A 24819-nucleotide genomic window follows, 5' to 3' on the forward strand; every position below is an offset into this window, starting at 1 on the left:
GGTCTTCATAAACTTGTCTTTCAAGTTTATTGAAAGCAAATTCTAGTTCGTCTTATCGAGTTTCTAGTCGGTGTGTCTCTGCTATTGCATAACTGCCCAGTCCGATCCCAGCACTTCCAACACAAGCGACAAGAATAAATCCCACAACGACAGGAATTACTCTTTTTTGTCTTCGCCTCCCTTGTGGTGGAGAGCAAATATCTTCTAAATTATTTAGAAATATTTCGTCATATGCTTTTTCACATTGTTTTTTCATGATGTTTGCAATTCTGGGTTCCAAATCATCCAATGGCAAAAATTCGCATGGTGAAATTAAAGCGATTCTCATATTTATCGCGTGAAATCCGATCACCACTGGTTCATAGCTCTTTCTCCACAAAACAGGACTTCCCTCTTTGTGTAAATCGGTTGCTCCAATAGTTAAAAATGAGAGCAATAAAGCCATAAAACTCCACAATAAACTGGGTCGCTTTGGGTTGACAATAACACTGCACAGTGCTCTTCTCTTCTCTCCCTTTGCAGGAGGAGGAGGGACCATTCCCATCAAATATCTTTTCGTCTCAAACGACTCCCTCACCACTGATTTGGTTAAAATATCAGCAGGTTGAACTTTGTCAGGCAAATGCTCCAATACGACTTGGTTTGTTTCAACCAGATCTCGGATGAAGTGATGCCTAATGTCAATGTGTTTTGATTTGTCGTGGAATTCATCATTTTTCGCCAGTCTAATTGCACTCTGGCTGTCCGTTTTTAGACAGATAGGTTCATTTTCCAGTGAAATCATATCTAGCTCTAAGTATAATCTGGTTACCCAGACCGCTTCTTTTCCAGCGAGAGCTAAAGCTACATATTCAGCTTGGCAACTGGATAAACTTATGCAGGTTTGTCTCTTACTCATCCACACGATGGGAGAGTTGTTGTAAGTGAATAATACACCCGATGTTGATTTCCGTGAAGTTGTGTCGGAGCCGTAATCTGCATCTACGTACGCACAGACGACGTCTCGGTCTGCCTCACTTTCAGTGTACATAATACCAAGAGATTTTGTCCCTTTTAGGTATTGCAGGATTCTTTTTGCTGCATTCATATGTAGTTTGTTGTAGCTCCCAAAAAACCGGGATAAATAATGCGTGGCATACGCAATATCTGGTCGTGTACATCGCACTAGAAATAATAGTGAACCAATGAGTTGTGGAAACTCTAAATTTGGGTCACATTCACTCCCGTCAAACTGCAAACCAGGCTGCATAGGAATTGGTAGTGTGATGCAATCTTGCATTCCAAATCTCTCAAGCAAATCCTCGATATACTTGGTCTGGTGCAAGAATATTCCTTCCTCCACTTGTAAGATTTCAATGCCGAGAAATCTGACAAGGGGTTGAATTGTAACTTTGAATGAAGCTTTTAACTTCTCAATTTCTGCAAGCAACTCCTTTTTGTTTTTACCAGCAAAGAGTCCATCGTCAACGTATATTACTACGTATATTTTTCCCGTGGATGTTGTTTTCATAAACAAGCATTTGTCGCTTTTGGATTGTACATATCCCATTTCTTTCAGCTTTGCGCTAAATGTCTCGAACCAAGCCCGTCCTGATTGTGGCAGTCCGTATAAGGTTTTGTCCAATAGGTAGACCATATCAGATCCGATTTCATAACCTTCAGCTTGTTCCATGTATACTTCTTCTTTTAGTTCTGAATTCAAGTAAGCTGTTCCTATGTCGAATTGTACTAATTTTAATTTCCTTGCTGCTGCTACAGACAACAAAGTTCTGATCGTCTCATATCTGCTAACTGGTGCAAATGTTTCAGTGTAATCTACACCTTTGACTTGGTTAAAACCCTTCACCACTAAGCGTGCTTTAAATTTCTCAATTTCACCGTTTGGATTGTGCTTAATTTTATAAACCCACCGGTTTTTCAGCACCTTTTTTCCTACGGGTCGTTTTACAAGTCTCCATGTTCCATTTTCAGAATGACTTCTCATTTCAGAATCCATCGCCTCCTTCCACTCTCCAGCATATTTAGAGCTGAGAGCTGCTGAATAAGTTGTTGGCTCGGTGTTTGTTGCGTGCATAGCTACATTTGCGCTGCCGGCTTGATAAAACTTCCTTTGTTGCCTCTCCCTTTTGGGTTTAGAGGAACTGGGCTGTGGTGGGAGGGAGGTGTTCACAAAATTACGGTCTTCTTGTGATGCTTCCCATTGTATCTCATCTGCCCATGTTTCGTTGTGCTGATGAACTTTGGGGTTAGTTTGCTGCGGAGAATTGCTTGCTGACGAATAAGTCTCAGCTTCTTCACCCTCTGTCTCACTTGCCCCGTCTGTTTGTTCAGTTTCATCATTTCTTACTTCTTTGGTAGAAAATGTAGTAATAATCTCATCAGGTTCATCGTTAGTAATGCTCTCTCTTCGAGAAGCATTTGTTTCGATAAAATTCACATGTTTAGCTTGGTAGTGATATTTTCCTTCCGCTGGATCATACAAAATATAGTTCTTTGAATGCGCATCAAAACCAACCAAAATGCATTCTGTAGCTTTGTCATCGAATTTCTTTCCTTGTCCATTTGTTATGTGAGCGAAAGCTTTACTCCCAAAAATCCGAACATGCTGTAAAGTAGGTTTCTTTCCTATAACTTGTTCGTATGGAGTTTTTTCTGTATTTTTTGTACTCAAGGTTCTGTTGAGTACGTAGCATGCAGTTCGGATTGCATCCTCCCAGTGCGATTCATGCAGCTGACTTTGGATCAGCATTGACCTCGCTGCATCTTGTTCGATTCGCATTTCACGTTCTACGAATCCATACTGGGACTGCACTGAGGTGAGTTGAGACCGAATCGTATTCCTCGTTTAGAGAAGAAGGATACCAATTCTTGGCATTTGTACTCGCCCCCATTATCCGATCTGAACATCTTCACGTTATTTCCGGTCTGAGTACGCATGAAGTTAATCGCATCTATAACATTCATTGCGGTTTCACCTTTTTTCTTTTGGAAATATACTTGTCTAAAAGCTGATGCTTCGTCCTTTACTACAAGGAAGTACGAATTTCCATTTTTCGAAATTGCATTTGCATAACCAAGATCGGAATGTAAGCATTCTCCTGGCAAATACTTTACAGTTTTTTCAACTGTAACGTAACTCTTCTTCTTGGACTTTGCTTTCATGCATATTTCGCACTTGAAATTCACATCCTCTCGCTTCATATTTTCCAGGCCATACGCAGCCTCTTTGTCCTTAGTATCGTTCAGAAACTTGGAATTAATATGAGCTAATCTCTCGTGCCATACGACAGGCTTGATACAGGCCATCGCTCTGTTTACAATTGGCTTGAATTTCATTATTTGAAGACCGTCTCTTCGTTCGGCTTCAATATCACGCTGTCCATCGCGATAATAAATAATTTGATTATTTCCGCTTTTGCTTACTACTAAGCCTTTGTCGAGAAGAACATTTTCTGACAGTAAATTTGCCCCCCCTGGCACATATTCAACTTGATAAATAGTTATTTCTACCCAAACTTTGTTAATAAGTGCTTTCACTTTCACTGCTCCTACAAGCATGAGAGAGTTATCGGCCATGCTGACCGATTTTGGGCATGGGTATTCTGTATATTCGAAAAACCAGTCTTTTCGCCCACAATAATGGCGATTTGCACCAGAGTCATTTATCCAAAGGTCACTTAGCCCACCAGCCATATAAGCTCCTTCTGATTTTTCATCAGATTTCTGTTCCTTCTTTGCAGAATCTTTATCTTTGAAGGTGCACTCACTTTTCCAGTGGCCCTTTAATTTACAGATGTGACATTTAGTTTTCTTTTTCAGATCACTAATTTCTTGTCTGGTTCGCTTTGGTCGCTCTTTCTTGGCTGCATATGCTTTTGATGTCTCTTCGACATGTGAAGCATTTTTGTACGTCTCGCCATCTTCTAACTCCCAGGTTTTCAACCTGGAGAGAAGTAGAGCTGATGTTTGTTTCGCAATCTCAACTGACCTCCAGGCCTCTCGAAATTGGCGAAACTTTTCGTCCATCATACTGGAAATTATCCTTGCGACCTCCATCTCGTCATCAATTACAGCTCCCATACTTCGCAGTTGGGCGGCATAATTTTGTATTTCAATCATTGTTTTAACTGGGGACTTGCCTGAGGTTACCATAATGCTGTAATATTTCTGCCACAGCACTTGTTTGCTCTCTCCACTGATGCTTTGGTACATCGTGTTTAGTTTATTCCAGATTTCATGGGCTGTTGCACACCCAGAAATCGACTCCACCTCGGCGTCAGTCATGCACAAATATAACGAAGTCATAGCTTCATTGTTGCGTTTATCCCATTCTTTTTGAGGATCACCTACTGCTGCAGGTCTGGTGGATGTTCCGTCCACTATTTCGTTTAGGTCATGCGACCTAAATAGGCTTGACATCCTCACTTTCCAAACACGGAAATTATCACCGTCAAGTTTAGATATCGAAGATGTGTCAAACTTTCTACCCACTATTGTCGTAGTGGTAGTTGTTGTCGTTCCCGAAGTCGTGGTAGTCATTTTCTGACTTTATTCTCTCAAACTTATATTTTTAAACTTAAAATCTTTTCAGAAATTTAAGTTTTTCAGAAACTTTGCAGAACCCGTGCTGATAACGTGTTCAAAATATAAGGAGAGAGATGCTCGACTGTTGGAGTATTTTCAGCTACTGATTTATTAAACGCAGCTCATTGTCATACATATAAGATCATCATCTAAGTCATTCAACTTTTCATGCATGCATTTATCCACCCATAATATTAGGTGGTCAAGTATGTGCATCATTGCACATTTAGCGACATAATTCATATTATAACATACACAATCAGGGTTATTTTTAACAATTTATTTTCTATTTAGATAAGGTTAATTTGATAAAAGTGTCAAAAATGAGTTCCACCCATCATCTTTCAATTCCACCCGGACTTCAGTCGATCCAGCATTTGATTCCGAAGAACATTGTGCAAGATTATCTTAAGAAAACCAACGGCAGGAGAATGTCGTAACCAAGCAAAATTATACAAGCCAATCTCAGTGAAGAAGCCACTGTTTCTTTCGCTTGCAATTTTGAGTCATGTGAAATTGATATTGTTATTACGAAAAAATGGATTTATTTGAACGATTGTTGGGATAGAAAACCAATTCGAAAAAGTGTGGGATGCGCCATCATCCACATTGAATCTGGGTCTTTCTGGATCTTTCGTGTTTAAAACAGTGGACGATAAAACTAAGTTTACAAAGTCCATCAATATGAAACTCCAAGAGAGAAGACGGATGTAAGTAAAGCCATGCTTTTGTAACACAATTTGTAAATGTAGCTCGAAAATTACTATGGCTGTAATTATTCATATTCAAACAATTTTGTCCCCAGGTCTTATATAACACATCCGCTGAGTTCTACTCTGCTGGACAATTCTGCTATTGATCCTGGGATGTGTATCTCTGGGGACGAGTCCCCCAGTGACCGACCGATGGAATTGGGAAGCACCGACTCCTCACAAATGGATATTAGCTCTCATGCTAGTTCCAGCTCCAGGATGGAGACAACTAGTGTTCTTGAAATATGCCCATTTTGATTACAGATTTGAGTAAAAAAAAACTTCAGCAATTTGTCAAAAATTTGTCAGCAAAAACAAATCTATGTAAATAGACAGCAGCCGTATTATTCTAACAAGAGTACTAATTATGTCGTTGAACTAAAACCTGCAGGTTATTATCTATGTATATACAAATTATTCCAAATTATGTATTAGTAAGAAATTAGTGAGAAATTGTTACTTTAAGATGGAAAATTGTCGACGATTGATCACAATTCAATGCTGCAATCGTATCTCAAATCAGTATACATTACATTAACATCTATTTGAGTAGCTCCTCGTAAGTGGATAGGACGCCTTCTTGAGTTCTATGTACTTAAGTAGTAGTTGGGAACATATACATAATATTATTGTGATAAATTGTTACAAATTTGCCACCAAGCATGTTAAAATAGTTGGGAGGTAGGTAATAAGGTACGGGTACATATAATTTAAATAAGTGCAGCAGTATTGATAGAACGACACACTCGTTTCAACCAATTATGAAGTATTGATGAAAATAAATATTGGACAAGGAATGATGGCCAAAAATGGGAATTTATTTTAGGAATTTATAAAAGTGCATGCATTTTTTGTACTGGCCTTCATCCTATTTACCCCCGACGGAAGTAGTAGACATTGATGATGACAATTGATAGATAGCAGATCTTCTCCAGGAAGTGAGTGAGTACTGCCTGAGTATATTTTGCTAGCATAGTAATAAGTGACCTTGGTAAACAATAAGAATTGAAAATAAGAATTGGCCCGTATCCCAAAAATCCTCGCAAATTGTGTAGACATGTACATGCACTTCATTCCACTAAAAGTTACGATGTTTTCTCGTATTAGTTTAAAATAAAATCTTCAAAATGGCATCTTTAATTATGACCGTTGTGACTTTATTGGGATGACTTGACCATAGCCCAGCTATGATAGCTGGCAGGTGATCTTCGCCATGGTTTTTAGACACGACTTGAGATTTTGCTCATTCCATTGCTGTTTGGGTCTCAAAAAATCTCATCTCGCCCCATCTGGAAATTATCGATCCATCCGAAATGTCATCCCATTCCATCATCCTTTTTCGCCCAGACGAGACGATAGATAGGCAGACAAGAGGACAGGACATACACGAAAAGACACAAGACGTTGCCTTGGAGTGAGTGGCATATCATTATCATCGGCCGGAGGAGCAGCTCTGTGTCGTCATCATCGTCATGAGGGTGACCAAATCGTCCCCTTCGTGGTGGTGGTGGTGGTGGTGGTAAGTCAACTTATCAATTATAAGCATCACACATAAATTCATACCACACCCACCCACCAATCCATCCAGCAAGTATAGTATAGGAATCGTGCTGGACCATCAGTGTTTCGGGTGCAAGTGTCCACTTGCAAAAAATAACTGGGTGCAAGAAAATGGTTTCATGCACCCGAAACACTGTCAAATTCAGCGATTTTGGCCTGCGAGAAATGCAAGAAAGTACTTACCACCGCTATGAATAGATAGTTCATACAACGCGTGGATAGCATATTTCTTGCAGTTTCTTGCAGTTTGCATTTTTTTGCGCTTCTTGCTTTGCAGTACAATAAATGTAGCAAACCTGCAGGAAACGAAGCACTGAGGGCCAGGACTCCTGGCCCAGGAGGCAGTGTCATTAGCTTTTCGTGTCGCAATACCGAGTTTGTCTTTGCCGACCGGTGGGATTTTTATTGGTGACAAGATCATCGTCATGTCACCAGAGAGTTCTTATTATTACGTTATCCTTCCTACCCTCAAAGTCGACAAGAAGACATTGACAAAATGGATTTTAAAAAGTACGTGCATTATTATTATCGTGGGACCATCCACACCTGGGTTTTGCGGGCAGTAGGATCCCACCCTGTCTGCGTAACGGGTGAAATTTGGGTGGACGCTCCCTGACCGTTACAGTTATCTCTTGGTGCCTTACGGCAGCCAACCGACCGCTATGCACACACACACACACCCCCACAACACCCGACCTCCAATCCTACGTACCTCTCCCTCGTCATCATCTGAACATCTGAAGAGTAGATATGCATGCGATGATCGCCATGATCTGCATTTGCCTCAGCTGTAAAAGAGACGAGAAGTACTGCTGCTGTCAGTCACTGTATGCCGAGGCGGAAGTGGGGCAGTTGTGGTACACTCTCAATAATTTTTTGACAAAATTGTTACCGGCGGAGGTACTATGTGACTCTACCGCGTGGTAACACTATAGTAACAAATTGTCTTCTGAGGGTAAGAAATTGCCTCCGGTATGGGTAATATTTTTATTACCTGAGCGTTGACATTGGGCGCTGAGCAGGATTTAGCCTCTTTATATATGCCACCCTTTGGTGATAAATTATTGCCCGAGCGGTAGAGTCACATAGTACCTCCGCCGGTAACAATTTTGTCAAAAAATTGTTGAGAGTGTAGTCACTCGTAGTAGTGCTGTATACTTAGCAAGCAGTTTCTCTTTGTCCCTTGGGTGTGGCACTAACAAAAGGCAAGACACACACACGCTCAGCACGTCACACACAGAAGCGTCGTCATAATTAATCGTCATCGTTGGCGCCTTGGCCACGACGAGGTTTTGGAGAGAGATAGCATACACACACTCGTGAGACTGGGAATTCCTGTGGTGGTCAGATTCTTCCATTCGTTCCTCCTCTCTATGTTCAAGGACACTTGGCTCATCATCATTAAGTTGTCAGACTAGTGGCTGCGGAAGCCGTGGGGACATTGTGGGATCTGGGATAGGTTTATGTCCCATGGGGAGATTCTGATAACTGTCCGCGGAAAAGTACTGACACATATGGTGAACTTTTCCGACAGGCGGCTACCCCTGGGCGACGCAGTTATCGTCTCACAAAATGGTCAAGAGGTCGACCTCGCCGCCCTCGCCCTGACTAAACTAGCTTCAGCTGCTTTATGCGAACGTTTTGCGTGTCCGTCTGTCCGTCTGTCCGTCTGGCCCTCGATTATTTCCGAAACGGTTAGAGATATCGAAATTCTGTCTTCAGAAGTTTACCATGCAGGTTCTATTTGGTTAGTGGGTGTGGTTATCGGAAGTGGGTGTGGTTCTAGCTATCTCCGAAACAGTTAGAGATATCGAAATTCTGTCTTCGGGGGTTTATCACATGTCATCTATGGATGTTTTAGCGCTATGTAGTAAGTGGGTGTGGCTAGTGGAAGTGGGTGTGGTTCTTGATATCTCCGAAACGGTTAAAGATATCGAAATTTTGTCTTCGGGAGTTCATCACATGTCATCTATGGATGTTTTAGCGCTATGTAGTAAGTGGGTGTGGCTAGTGGAAGTGGGTGTGGTTCTTGCTATCTCCGAAACGGTTAAAGATATCGAAATTCTGTTTTCGGGAGTTCATTACACAATCAGGCTGAAGCTACTTTTTTACATCTGTACTTGCAACAGTTTATTGTTCTTATCAAAGGTTGCGGGTCTAGAAGAATTTCTGCAGGCCTATCGCATTGAAACAGCAAAAACGTGTAAATCCTGGTAGAATAATCCTACTTACATAAAACGATACAAATATGGAAAGTATTTTCAAGCCTTGGTTAGTAATGTTTTTTTTTCAATGTTTCCCAAATCTTTTTTTCTTTTGTTGTACAAAATTATGAGCACCATATAGATTTTATTTCTGATAATTTATTTATTTACTCGCCACATAATATTCATAATAAACGTTTAAACCCATTGTTCCTGTCCAGTTGACAAATTTGTTTCAGTAATGAACATACCGACTATTATAAATAGGGTCACAACCCCTAATTATTGACCTGGTAGGATATGGATACGAATTAAATGATTGTATCAGCAATGTCGACGAGTAACAGTGTGACAGCCCGGTAAAATTGTTGTTCTCGAAACCCGTCCAGCTTGAGGCCCCCGTAAGAACGACACGGTTGGGAAGAAATTCAAAATTATTCGCTGCTGGTGCCATGATCGTTATCTCGGGTCCACCAGCATAAACTCCGGGATAAACGGAAATAGACGGCGTTGTTACATTCAAGGGTCCAAAATATCTTAAAGACTGAGTTTCAGGAAATGTTCCATTGTCACAAGTCATAGATTGAGCTGAACCTGGGGAAAAAGTTCGCTCACTAGTAAAGTTAGTTCGATAGTATCCGTTCCAACTATAAGAAATAAGAAAATGTGGACTTGTTTGTTTGAAGTTTTAGGGGATAAGAAGATTAAGTAAAGAATCTTCTTCGTTACACTTACGATCCAATGTAGCAGTATGATTTTACTTGTAGTAACAGATCCGTGTAGTGTGGTGTCAGGTCCGCTTCTTTAGTTCGGAATCGATACGCATAGCCTTGGTAACCTGGTTCAGTATAAAATGTTACTTCTTGAATGAACCCAACAACCAGGGTGAAGAAGGCGGCTAGATATAAAAAACGAACAAGCATGATAACCAACTTAGTCAAGAAACGTAATTAATGGATTGTGCAAGAATTGAGGACATTTTATAGTGAATGGGTTACATCATTCCTACAGTAGAGGTACATACATTCATAGGCCTTCTAATTGAATTGGGTTAGGTTAGGTGAGGATGAACTGATAGTATTCAGAAACCACTTAAACTTTATCTATACATTCTGGTACATATAACTATTCAATTAATTTTTTGAGTGTCAGTGTCCCCAAACAATACATAAAAATAATTTTTACATTAGTCAAATATTTTATCACTTGGAAAAACCATTAGATAACAATAATTACTTGCGTAAGAGGGTTACATAACTGAAAGCAATTATTAAGCAGGTTATTCGGTATAAATTTAATGATACAATGCAAACCAAGATTACGTATATTGGTTTGTTATGTAGATATGGATCGGTTTCATTACTTATTATTTTACATTTACTGTCCATCCAATTCGTTTGTATTCAAGGACATAACAAGAGTTTATAACCATTTGTACTCGTATTCTAAAGTTCAGTCTTTTCCTGATTCTTGGACCTGATGCACATGTCGCCGTCTCAATTATACAAATATTTTACCGTACTTAATATGTTCTTCTCAATTTACCTTTACTAATTGTATGATTTGACAACTACTGATATGATAACATAATGTGTCTCCTTACTTCTTATCAAATTATCCTAATTCAATTAACCTTCAAAATGTAACTTAAGCAATACTCAACTAATATTCTTTGCCACTCTTCTCAAACTTACCACATCAATCCAATTCATTTTAAGTTCTAACCATTTTTATGTATGACAAAGCCTATTTAAAATTGAAGTAAATTACATTAAGACAAACTAACTGAACGAAGTTGTGCGAGAACTCTTCGTTTCCTAAAAAGTCTGTCCATCTCAAAAACCACGCCATAATCATCACAAAGCTACCATCCTCAAATCACACCCACATCAGGTATTAATGTGCATGAACTTTTGTTTGGGTAGATTTTTAAGCACCTGAAGTTCCAGAGCCCGATAAATTCATTTCGTTAGCAGTAGGCGTAAGGGTGATTTAAAATACAAGATGAATTTGGTGATTTGGATCAGATTTGGTGGTCAGAATTCAGAATTCATTAACGTTGTTTGTTTAATTGGCAATATTACATACATCTTTAGTTTTATTTATTAAATCTTATTGTAAGGTGTATTCGCAGAGTATGTGTGAAAAAATATGTATCACAAAAAATATCGCAAAAATCTGATTACGCAGCTTACATACATATTTATTTTTAGAACACAATTCTATTCTCCATCGAATAAATTACTAATTGCTTTAGAGGGAGGTGTGCATAAGTGTTTGCAAAATAGTAGAGTGTATTCATAAAGTTTCTTTCCCTAGAACTCGCATAACTTTTATGGGTTTATAGAAAAATGTAGTTTGAAATAATCTGGCTGGTTTATTATATTTTAAGTACCCTAGTATGATGTGTTACGGCCGGGGGTTATCAACGTCAGAGATTATCTTCTCGTGATAATTGGTTATCTGGTGATCTGCCCTCATGCCGTAGAAACTTATGCGTAGACTTGACTTGGACTTAGATTTAGAACTTGACTTGGTCTTAAAGGTTGATTTTTAATTAAATTGCTTTATTTAACTAATTTAGCATTTATTCGAATATTTTTGCAAAGCAGAGCAAAAATGGCTACTTCCTCCTTCCTTGACTGCCACTTACACACTATAGTCATTCACACTTCCTTCTCTTTGTCTTCACCAACAAAGACTGACTCTGCTCCAATCTCCCTCCAATACATCACCATGGCAACCACGACGATATGGGACAATTGCACCATCACATTCATAACTCTTGACAACTCTTCATCACACATCATAAGACTCTGAGTAACAATTGAACGTTCAAGTAATTTTTACAGTAAACTAGAATGGTTATAGATTATATAGGAACCCATTTTGCCCCGATTGCATGCTCCCAATCAGAGAGATCAATTAGTTAAGGGTTCACCTTTATCCGATTTAAGTCTCGCCGCAACAATGTGTGTTCACCAGTATTCTTCATCATTTCTTCCACCCTTGTCTTAAAGCTTTGTGACAACTTTTGTAAAAGCTCGACCGTGAGTGAATTCAACTTTTCTTCGAAAAGGCCTGTAATTCCAATCTTGTTTTTGGGTAAGGCTCTTGGAATGCTGAATCCTTTAAAATGGACCACCATTTTTCGATGGGGTTCAAGTCTGGAGAATTTCCAGGCCACACCCCCTTCCCCAGACTGACCCAACTTGCTCCTCCAACAGCTTCATTATGGACCTTGCTGTATGTGCTGGAGCACCATTTTGTTGAAAAACACAATTTCTTCTGCTGGAGAATGTACACTGCTCGCGTAAATTGTTCTGCTAGGTTTCTCATGATCATATCAAATCCCAAATTTGAAGCAGCTTCGACAAGGTCAAAGGTTATGATTTTTTGACCTAAAACTTAAAAAGTCGGCTACATCAAAGAAATTTTTTTCTTGGTGGTTCTATTTTTGTAAAGTTGGGGCAACTCATCCTGAGCATTTTGATATGTGCTGCACCTCCGTGCGATTTTTTCTACGCCCACAGTGATTTTTTGAAAAGTGCACTTTTGAGATTTTCCCCCATAAGCCCAATGTTATAACTTCAATTGTATGAACTTCAATTCATGGCAAGGCACTATGCTTCAAGAAAATTCTACGAGGGGAAAGAAATTCTTAACATGGGGAATTATGGATGGAGATTTTAGCATGATGGGTTTATATCAACTCTCCCCATATATTGGAAATATTAGATTGAGAAAAGGATATATTCACGATTACGAGAAAACGAAATTCGAGATATGAGTAAAATTACTTGGAGTTTATTTATAAATGAATGAGAATGAGAACTAATGAGAACTGACGATGTACATACATAAATATATTTAGGAGAAATGTAAATAGGATATTTGCTCCTTTAATACTTCAGAAGTTTACAATGTTTACGGTATGCAGCATCATTTGCGTGAAACCAATTATCTGTTCTTATCTAATTTGAATAAAGACACTGGTTTGCAGACCATAGAAGCAAAGTCTGGGATCTCAAAATTGACAAAAGCAGTTCCAATTTATGAAATCTGTCCATAATTAACGGCATATTAAGAACCAGGCTATAGCGTGTGTAAAACAGGGGATCTATTTTATTGTGAACATGATTGAATGAGTGAAAAAAGGCTTAAATTTTATGCCCACAACTTAAGCTGAAAGTTCCCACTTAATACAGAGGGTGTCCGCAGTTTATATGAACAGTATGAATTACCTTTTAACTTCTGAACACGATGACTGTGAATTGCCTTAGTATTTTCGATGTGTTCTCCATTCTTTTGGGCAACAAGTCTGAGTCTTCGTTTCCAACTTCCGAACACCTTTTCGCACATTTCCGGGGAGACAAGATCCCACTCTTGATTTAGGACTTTCCAAACACCAGCCATTGTGGATGCCTTCCTCTTGAAGAGTTGTTGTTTTAGGTATCCGAACCCGAAAAAATCCATCAGACTAGTGTCAGGTGACTTGATAGGGATCTCCGAATTAGATATCAAGGTCATTCCGGTGCTTTGCTTTAAATCTTGAGCGTACTGTTGGGTAAACTTTGCAGTATGTGAAGATGCCGCGTCGTGATGGATGAAAACCTTGTCGAGTTCACCAGGGTATTTCTTTGGAATTTCGACCTCCAAAAACTTACGTAAAACATTGTCCACATAGTACTTCGAGTTTATTTTTGCATTAGACCGGACAGGTATCAATGGTAGCACTCCACGGCCCGTCATTGCACCAACCACCATGAATCGATCAGAAAACTTTTCTTTTTTTGGCAGACGTAATGGGATACCCGTTTTCGGTCCTTTGTATAGCAAATTGTTCTTGTCCCGTTGCAGTCCTGAACAAAGAAGAGTGCCTCGTCTAATGTGACGACAAATTCCGACTTTTTACCTGCAAGATGACCTTCGTACAGCTTCCGACTGTTGGTTTTTCTGTTTGCGATATGAGATGGTTTTAGGGCGTGGAGTTTCGCCTTTCTCAGCACTGTTTTACACAAATCTCGATGTATAATGGTGTTAACATATGACTTGGATATCTGGCATTGCTTTGCGATCTGTCGTTGGCTTGGAGGATTCTGCTTATCAGTGAGACGATCAATTTTCTTGAGGGTGGCAGAATTCTTCTTTTTTGGGGGGCATGCATTTCGTGCAATTCCTTGGCCTGATGCAATTGATTGTCGTCGTTTTCCCTCGCAATTGATAATGTTATATATTGTGCCGACGGCAAGGTGGGTTCCAGATTTTTCAATCACTGTTTGAATACCTCTGACCGACAAGTTAGCTTCGGAAAGCGCTTTCACTGACGCTTCCACTTTGGGGTCAATTTTAGGGCCCATTTTTGAAGGTGGAAATTTCAAACTTTTAACATATGTTGCTAAGACCTTCGAGAGTGTTTTTGCTAAGTTTGGCGCAAATTGAGTCAAGCGTTCGCACGTTACCCTTGTAATTGTACTGTTCATATAAACTACGGACAGCCTGTACGATGGGACCACCCACTGGCTGAACATTGTACTATTTATGATTTTTTAACCACTTATTTAGTAGGTATCCATTTAATTTATCTGGTGGCGCATGTGTCACTTACATATTGTCAACAAATCAGTATTCTAATTTTCAAATTATCCCTCAAGTAAACTATGTTGAGTATAATAAAATTATATTCATAACTATACATATTTTTATCTTTACAACGTAGATTTTTCACTTGATAACTAACTATTTCTACAAATGTATTTATGTACATAGGACTACACTTGGTTGCCATAATATTTGATATTATTGAGGGTGGATACTTCGCACTTACAACGGCAATGTCATGGTCACCTTTGTATCCTGAACTTTACAAAAGTTCAGGACAAGGTACGCCAAGAAATCGGTAGGATCCTTAGGAAAGGGGAACCCTGCAGATTGTTGGATAGGTCGAGGTATTAAATATTCTTTTATTAAATTGTACAACGATGAAAGACTCTTTAATTTTTGCCGCGAATGTGTCCACGCAAGTGAAGTCCCAGACGAGTGACCTCCCCCGCGACCAAGGGACAAGGGTCATCCCGTCAGGACGCTTGCCATCCGTAGTGGAGCACCTCGCGGGCTCTCGAATGCAGGGTACTTCGGCCGACCGGAGTGCTATGGCGATGACGTCGTTTGCGGCCTCATGGCGGGACCAACGACCTGCACTCCGGCGGCAGGAGAGGCCGTGGTAGCCTCGGGAGGTGACCTGCGCTCCGCACGGACACTTGTGCGGCTCGCATATGTCGCAGCCTAAGCGGTGAGCGATGGCGACACGGAAGGTCTCGTTGGGGAAGAGGGTGCCCAGTTGTGGAGAGGGGAGGGCGTTGAGCCACACCCCCGCATATTTGTCGCAAAGGGAGCGAAGGCGGGCAGTATCCTCCGGGATTTCTGCCTATAACCTCTAAATACGGGTATGCCTTTACCAATTTGATTTTCTAACACTACAGATATTTTGTGCGGATATATATTTTGAAAAAAAAATTGGCAAGCGTTTTAAAACATGCGGATTAAATTTTGGAAGATTATTGGACTTCGGCTCTGGTGATAAATGACTTTTCGGACATGTCGTAGCATTACGATATGCATGCCATTTCGCTAGTAATCTTTCAAAAATTTGTATATCGTTACAATGAGTGTCACTGGTGGAAGAGCATGGTCATTAGTACTGAACCGGCTAGACACTATAATAAAGCTTAACAAACAAACAAACGATGGGTCTAAGTGGATCCGACTATCACGACGATTCCGGGTCAACAAGTTACGGCGGGAATAATTTTTAGTAGACTGGGTCGAAACTGACGCCTAATCACGATTTTTCACGGGATTGGAGAAACTAGGAATCCGTTCCTTTGCCAGGGCATTGTTGGACAGGTAGGGCGGGATTTGGGAAGAATGGTTAAGCCCGAGAGGATGCGTCAGGTGGAGCGGGATGAGATTGAGATGGAATCAGGAGCGGGAGTCCTTGAACTCCAACTGCCCGGGCAGGTTGGGAATAAAGAGTATTATGTAGACCTTCGCGCCCAGGTACGTATTTTCGGAGCCACATGTAATGAGGCATAGCTGCGTGCTTTTTAATTTGAATGTTCCGCCATTATCCAGATTTCTTGGAACTCTTCCCTCCACTCGTGCGAAGGATTGGGGATGCAACTAGCGGAAATTTTGACGGTGGACGAGAGCGACTTCCTTAAGGGTCACCCACTTCTGGAAGAGTGGCATCGTAAGTCCTTATTGTACTAGGTCTAATAACTACGTAATTAATTTAAATAACTTTCCCATTTCTGCATCACAATTTAAAATGTGTACCAAATAGAAAATGGTATGTTAAGAGTGTTGCAAAAATTTTGGCACATAATTTTGCAAATCTGGATGTATGTGGGTTTCGTTGTTTCGTAGATATCTCTTAACGGTTTCCATTTTGTTGACAGGATTCTGGGTTGCCGCCCGTGTCTTCACGTATCCGGCCGACATCACGTGGGGAAATGGGGAGCCGATTGACTTGGACAAATGGATCCCACCGAGCTGTATCATAGGTACTCCCTCACTTTTGTGGGGGTCGAGGGTGACGCTACTTCGAAACGGCGGGCACTCTACGACCCTACATCTGTCAGAAGATTGTTCCGCTTTGAAAGTGCGGAAGGCTTAATTTGTACATTAAAAATATATAAAACAATAAACTGTTGCAAGTGCAGATGTAAAAAAGTAGCTTCAGCCTGATTATATGGTGAAAAAAATTCTAAATGCTAAATCATCCATAGATGACATGTGATGAATTCCCGAAGACAGAATTTCGATATCTCTAATCGTTTCGGAGATAGCTAGAACCACACCCACTTCCGCTAATCACACCCACTAACCAAATAGAACTTGAAGGTCCCTGGGACCTGCATGGTTAGCTTCTGAAGCCATAATTTCGATATCTCTAACCGTTTCGGAAATAAGCGAGGGCCAGACAGACAGATAGACGGACAGACGGACACACAAAACGTTCGCATAAAGCAGCTGAAGCTACTTAATAATAAAATATGGTATGGGAAACCTGTTCAATGAATATTTTTATAAATACCAGCCAGCCAAATAAGTAAAACCGTGTGAATTTAAATAAGTTATGACAAAGGTTTTGTTTTGTTTTATTAGTGAGTTGCTGACAAGGATACGGAGTGCTATTAATGAGTCAGTGCATTAAAATTAACCGAATCGTGAACTTTGCACATAACCCTAGCATCACGAGAGGCGTCGTGATTTCCATGAAATTATTGCCAAACTTAATTTTCAAGGGGGAGCAGGATTTCACCTGTCTACTCATCCAACCCCGGCGATGTCGAGTAGACTTTGAACCCCCGAGAATTATTTATGAGGGGCCACTTTTTCCCAAATTTAGTCCCGCGCTGTTTCGACCATTTGTTCGCGAAGCCGGGAAATGTGCCCAAAAGCAGGATCGATACCGCGGCTAGTGCTGAGGCAAAAGGAAACAAAAAATTTCCCAAATGATCAAACAATCTAGAACCAAGTGATACAAGTATAGTCGTTGTGAATATGTTGACCAAGACGAAGAGGAGGAGGAACGTGGGGAGGTCGAGGTTGCGGAAACAATAATTTATTTACCCCACCAAGATTTACAGGTGTTGATAGATTTGCAGGATGAAAGTCATTTCCGAATGAGTCGCCTTTGTAGGACAGATGCTAAATAGGATAATTAAGATGCTACATACATTTGTCGGTGAATTATGACTGCATGCGGTAATACGATTCTTGCAAATATTCCGCCAAAAAAATTGTTGCCACTGCAAAATAAACAAAGCCGGCAAAAGAGTGGAATGGAATTAAGTGAAAAAAAATAGATAAATTGACCACTTTTTACTTTACCACTGCCCACAATATTTGTGGGGGGAGGCGCGTGGTAAAATGTGTCTTTTGGACGGTTTCGCACTTTTCTCATTCCATGTAAATTCGATTACCTCTTCAAGAAGGACAGTCGTTCCACGACACAATGCAGGGGTAGGAAGAGTGCAATCATAAATAGAAATGAGAGGGTGACCGTCACCGAAATCATGAACCACACCTGGATCAATGTTGATCCATATTTCATCACAACCGAGACGTCTTTGTGATCCTTGAATGTTGTAATTGATCCAAGAACCGGTGGCATTTCTGGCGCCAATAAAGTCAGAGCGACTAAACACGCCGATCCGACAAAGTTGTAGACGAATGACAACCATTGCGAAATCTTGATGATTAGTTCCCACTTGGCACGAAGGTTGTCCGGTGGAGCTGCACAGGAAAATGTGTGACTTTATGTAACGTTTCGTACCTTGTGGTTGAAATTATTTTGGCAAATTATATATGCTAAGGGTTTCCCCTGGTACATATGTGTTACTGGTGCGAATTGAAAATGTGCAAATATGTACAGTATATCAAAATTTTAATGACACTATGTGCATGGACCCAATTCAAACCATTATAGCTCGGAAACTAGACGACATATATAAACAAATTTATTACCACTTGCTTATCATATTGTAAGATACCAATTTGCAAAATTTGAAAGAAATTGATAAATGCATACGACCACAAGAAATATTTTATTCGGGCAAGGTGATAACCAGGCGCGAAATATTTAATGACACACCGTCTGCACCGTGCAGCTTCACCCAGCTCAACTATCGCAATAAATTTTTGTTTCCAATTCCATTTGTGTAAATCATTAATTATATTAGTGGAAATTAGTGAACACAAATTTAGGCCAGTTGCAGTGAAGTATGGCTAAGAAACAGGAAATTTCTCTCAAAGACAGACAAAAAATTGTCGCTCACTATAAAACTGGAATAGGTTATAGAAAAATTGAAAAAGAAATGAAAATTCCTTGGTCATCTGTAAGGCACATTATCAAAAAGTGGAAATCTACCGGAAGTGTCCTGAATAGATAAGGACAAGGGCGCAAACGAAAGACGACTAAACGGCAGGACGCAGCAATCTTGAGGAAGGTCCAAGCAAACCCCCGAATGTCAGCCCCCAAAATAGCTGTGGAAGTTGAAAATGAACCCGGTGTCGTAGTTCATCCTCAGACTATACGGAATCGATTAAACGCCAGTGGCCTATCTGGAAATGTCGCTAAGAAAAAGCCATGGATTTCGAAGACCAATCAACGTAAACGCTTAGCATGGGCTAAGCAAAAAGTTGACTGGTCTGTTGACGACTGGAAAAAAGTTTTGTTCACAGACGAGACAAAACTTATGTTGTTTGGGTCTGATGGACTAATAAGGGTATGGAGAAAGAAAAATGAAACCTTAAAAAACAAGTATCTCCGACCTACTGTGAAACACGGTGGAGGTGAGAAAATAATTAAGTACACATTAATTTGACATGGTCTAAAAAATCTTCAATATTTCAAGAAAACTCATGATATGGGGAAGTATGGGTTGGAATGGAGTTGGTCAGTTGGAATTCATCGACGGAATCATGACAAAGGAGGTGTACCTCAATTTATTAAAGCGACAACTTCGTCCGTCCGTAAGAAAGTTGAGATTAGGTCGCAGATTCACCTTCCAGCAAGACGGCGATCCAAAGCACACAGCCAAAATTGTGACCGCATATCTCAAGGAAGAAAAGGTGAAAGTTTTAGATTGAGTCGCACAGTCGCCTGACCTTAATCCAATTGAGCATCTGTGGGCAACCCTGAAGATCCGGGTCGCTGAACGGAAACACAAAGGAGGAAACACAAACCGACAAACTTGGAAGCTCTCAAAGGCATCGTCAGAGAAGAGTGGGGAAAAATACCTTCAACTGTCACTGAAACTTTGGTGGAGTCAATGCCAAGACGAATTGCTGCTGTGATTGCAGCTAAAGGAGGTCACACCAAATATTGATTGATGTGTCATTAAATATTTGGCGCCGGATTATCACCTAGCCCGAGTAATTTTTTTTTGTGGTCGTATGCATTTATCAATTTCTTTCAAATTTTGCAAACTGGTATCTTACAATATGATAAGCAAGTGATAATAAATTTGTTTGTATATGTCGTCTAGTTTCCGAGCTATAATGGTTTGAATTGGGTCCATGCACATAGTGTCATTAAAATTTTGATATACTGTATGTGCGTGGCACTTTAAATTTGGTACCCAGGACGTTTTCCTCTCTGCGGAACTGCCTCGCCCCATTTAACAATGATGTGAAGGGGCCGGGATCCAGGAGCAAGGGGCTGAATGAGACGGCAAGGAGGACCAATCCGAGAACGAAAAGGTTACTGAAATTTGTTTCAAGGCTTCCAACATCTTTGAAGGCAATCGTGTACAATCCGTTGACGCAGATATCACTGGTGATAGATATATAGAGGGGAATTTTAACCTTGCCACATCCCAAGGGGCGTGTCGAGACAAACTTGCACCCGGCGCGTGAGAAGGTTATGGTATGCAGTTTGAAGAGGGGTGGGATTTTTCGTGATAGGCTCATAATCCTGGTAGGGGAAGCTTGGTAGGTGTTAGAGGCTAAAATGTGGACAATTTACTTGTTGTGAGGGGCCAAGTTAAGTTCTCCAAAAATACAAATAAAGTCACAGGCACGCGAGGATATGTTATTGATGAAGCATTTTTCGAATAATTAATCCAGTCGTTTGCAAATAATTTGTGTGCGAAAATAAAATTGTTTTTATCCTTGAATTTTTTAAATTCAACTTTCTGCGCCTCAATCAAATCGGTAATTTTGTACTTTCAATTTTGAGGCGTCGTGATTTCCATGAAATTGTTGCCAAACTTAATTTTCAAGGGGGAGCAGGATTTCACCTTTCTACTCATCCAATCCCGTCGTTGTCGAGGAGACTTTGCATCCTTTAGAATTATGAGGGGCCACTTTTTCGCAAATTTAGTCCCGCACTGTGTCGACCATTTGTTCACTAAGCCGGCGAACGTGCCGAGAAGCAGGATCGACACCGTGGTTAGAGCTGAGGAGAAAGGAAATATACAATTTCCCAAGTGATCCAACAATTTAGGTCCAAGCGATACATTTATAGTTGTTGCCAATATGTTGATCCACACGAAGAGTAGAAGAAACGAGGGAAGAACGACTTTCCTGAAACAAGTGTTCGTTTGTCCCACCAAGATTTGGAGTTGGTGATAGATTTGCAAAATGGAAGTCATCCGGCCCATGCTCATTCTTGGCTCATTGCACGACCTAAGCACGAACATTAAGGGGTACGATTAGCTTGTATATCCCAACAAACACCAAAGTACCGGATCGGAACAGATAATAAGTACCGGTTCAGTACCGATATGCCCAATTTAGTGGTACCGGAACGGCACAGGATATGTATGTACATGCAAGTACTAATCAGGTACATAAATGACACGGATAACAAGGTGCCGATTTTATCGATACATACCGGTACATACTCGGCGGTGTTTTAGCGGTACCGGTGTGATACAGAAATTTCAGCGCCACTTTGGTACATGATGGGTACCTGCCGTACATAATCAGTACCGTTTTGGTACCAGTAAAATGGGGAATCGGTACATAATCGACACCACAGTATTGTTTGTAGGATACCATACAAATACTTGATACTCGTAAAATACAATGTGCTTAAGTCGATCTCGTATGGGAGTTATAAATAAATTAGTAGTTAAACTCCGTCATTTTTTCATACGCGAGTTTAATCCAGGTGATGTACAAACGTGATTAAAGTGCAATTTTGGCCGTCATTGTTAGAGCTATAAATCGGTGAATCAACTTTTCGGTTACAGGATTTAGTAACGTAATGCTATCGTTGCTTTTTTTGTGGAGTGGCACCATGAATATTGCTTGATTCGCAAATTGATGATTCTGCACACATTAATAAACTACCAAATAAAATTACAAGTAGCAGAAAAGCTAAAATTTTATCAGATGTTTTTTAGTCTGGACTGGACGAATTGTGCGTCGCGTTTGGAATGAATTTCTGGCGAATGGCAAACGGCTAAAATTTGTAAATGCGAATGGACCCCGTATTATAAAAATTTTATATGATCGCAAAAATTACATTTTCATGAACGCCAGTCGTTCCGCAACACAATGGAGGGAAAGAAAGAATATGATGACAAATTGGAAGGAGAAAGTGACCGCCAATGAAATGAAGGACCAGGCCTGCACACTCAAGATTACGAAGCGTCCGCAGTGTGTCATCATTGACTTCGTGATGTCAGGTGATTGGATAATTGACCCAAGAAAGGGCGGCAGTCTTGGTTCGAGTAAAGTCAATCCGGTCAATGCTATCGGTGCACCAATGTCATAAGCGAAAGATAAAATCATGAAAATTTTGTGGAGAAAGTCCCAATTTTTGCGAAGCTTGTCTGACAAAACTGGAACAAAAGTTTGCAAAAGAAAACATTTTGAAACGGGACGTAAATTTTTCCGTCATATCATACAGTGGAAATGACGACGCCGTCTTGGCAAATTAATGTAAACTGCGAAATCAATAAAGGAGGTGAGCTACGTAGGATGTTCGTTTTTTTGTTTCTGTATTGCCGCACCCCATTCACCAAAGACACGAATGGATCGGGATCCACGAGCAGGGGGCCGAATGAGACAACCATCAGAAATAATCCGAGAACGGAGAGGTAACAGAAATTTGTTTCTACGCTTCCAACGTATTTGAAGATTATCGTGTACAATCCGTTGACGCAGATATCACTGGTGATAGATATATAGAGGGGAATTTTAACCTTGCCACATCCCAAGGGGCGTGTCGAGATAAATTTGCCTCGGTCCCGCGAGAAGTTTATGGTATGCAGTTTGAACAAGGGTGGGATTTTTCGTAATAGGTTCATGATCCTGGCAAGGAAACTTTGTACATTCAACAATCAGTTCAACATTCTGCATGGCATTGCTTCAATGAAATTGGTAAGTAAATACGTGAAAATTGTGCAAAATATGCTAAAATTATTAAGGTATGTCACCTGTGCCCCCCCACGAAATGAGAGTTGTCACTAATGAAATGTGTAAAATACACTTTGCGTCGACGATGTTTGTGACAATTACAGAATTTTTGTGTTCAGGGTGACCACCAGAGGTGGGCAATATACATCAAAATGTATATTGAATATACTTTGCTAATATACTCAAATTTTCGTCTCAATATACTATACATATACAATATACCACAAAATGGAAATATACAATATACAAATATACGTATATAATATATAGGATTTTAGTTTCAATATACTGTACATGTATATTCAATATACAATTCCAATATACTTTGTGAAAAATGCGATACAAAGCGTAACTTAGTGTTTTCAGTTAAAACATTTCCTGTGAATTTTAACGTATTTTAAGTCGGTGACTGGCAAAAGTCGCCAGCACAAAATTAAATTGAATTTTAACTTATCGTTAGATAGTCTTGCGTATTTGGAAAACTAAAGAGTCATGAAAGTTTCCGGGTTTCTCGTATTGAACGACAATTTTTGTTACCAATGTATTAAACAATAATGCAATTGCACTTAATTATAATTAAAAATCATTAAAAAATGAAAAATATTGACAAAACTTAATTAATATGAAAATGTGGACGTAGTGCTTTGTTATAATGGGTGTTCCAGGCATGTTCCTTCCAGATTTTTTTAACACGCAGAATTCAACACATCTACTATTTTTTTAATTAACTCAAAATAACTTTTTGTTCAAAACTCGGACCACTACCCAAGAATGGCTGATTTATAAATTTCCTCAAAATTAAAGGTTCTCCCTTTCCCATAGCAGAATCGTTATACAGGTTTGAGGACCTTTAATCCATCGAAATCGATTCCAATGTGAATGGGAGCGTTTTGTATTTTATAGATAGTTAAAAAAATTGGTGGTTTTTGTGTACTGGTTTTTGTGTACCGAGTGTTGAGGTAAGAATTACTTTTATTTTTGCAAAATATTTATTTTTTATTTATCATAGTGTAAGGTGTATTCGCAGAGTTATTAAAAAAAAGTATCACAAAAGGTATCGAAAAATCTGACTACGCAGCAGTCGCACAAAATAGGTCCCTAAACTTAAAAAAACGCAGATAAATCGCAGATAAAGTCCGAAAGAGAGAGAGAGGGCGAACTACAAATAGTACACTTCCTCCAGCTCCTTTCCTGGAGGAAGTGTACCTAGAATCGAAGCGACGTTTCCGCGTGGAGCGGCGAGAGAGACCCGCTGGCGGAGAAAGTTTACGGCGTTGGCCTGTCCTGTCGTAGTAGCGATCCTCTGTCCAACTTGGAGAATGAAGGCCAGCCCTTCTTGGCCCCAAACTCCAGTGGTTTCCATGGCAACGGGGACGAAGATGTATCTGTCCAAGAGGAAGTCATATCTCTTCCTCTTGCGGTCTTCTGCCTTGCTGGCTGCAGCGCCCTGGTGGCGCACGGTATCTGGGAGGTGACTGGGGGCGAATGTGTCCACGCAGACTTTTATTTGACTTTTATTTTATAAATACATGTGACAACAATCTAAGGGAGGACCAAGGAAGCCTGATGTACTCATTGTTAGAGCACCCGCAAATGGATATAACAATTTTATAACTTCGACGTTTAACATATACCCCAGCACAACTTTACAATATGCATTCTTGTCATTCGCCACGCATTTTACACCTAATTGTATATTGTATATTTACTGGACAGTTTTTTGTCCAATATACAATATACAATATACTTTTTTCAAGTCTTTTACGATACAATATACAATA

At 40.0% G+C, this 24819-nt stretch overlaps 1 protein-coding gene across 1 annotated transcript; it reads right to left on the reverse strand.

Annotated features, from left to right (window-relative positions):
• Positions 1-9239: 9239 nt before the first annotated feature.
• Positions 9240-10049, reverse strand: LOC110862256. The gene is made up of 2 exons (XM_022111436.2): positions 9836-10049; positions 9240-9747 (listed from the first exon to the last, which is right to left on the reverse strand). Exons 1-2 carry the CDS (start codon positions 10021-10023, stop codon positions 9336-9338), a joined length of 600 nt encoding a protein of 199 aa, XP_021967128.1. The 5' UTR covers positions 10024-10049; the 3' UTR covers positions 9240-9335.
• Between the last annotated feature and the right edge of the window lie 14770 nt (positions 10050-24819).

The sequence above is a fragment of the Folsomia candida genome, unplaced genomic scaffold (assembly GCF_002217175.1).
Source record: "Folsomia candida strain VU population unplaced genomic scaffold, ASM221717v1 Fcan01_Sc052, whole genome shotgun sequence".
NCBI classification, from domain to species: domain Eukaryota; kingdom Metazoa; phylum Arthropoda; class Collembola; order Entomobryomorpha; family Isotomidae; genus Folsomia; species Folsomia candida.

Bases quoted from the DNA above. Each gene is read 5' to 3' on its own strand.
- LOC110862256 (XM_022111436.2), bottom strand. From the start codon at position 10,023: ATGCTTGTTCGTTTTTTATATCTAGCCGCCTTCTTCACCCTGGTTGTT. The intron at 9,748-9,835 runs GTAAGTGTAACG...TATTTCTTATAG, and splicing joins TCATACTGCTACATTGGATC to TTGGAACGGATACTATCGAA.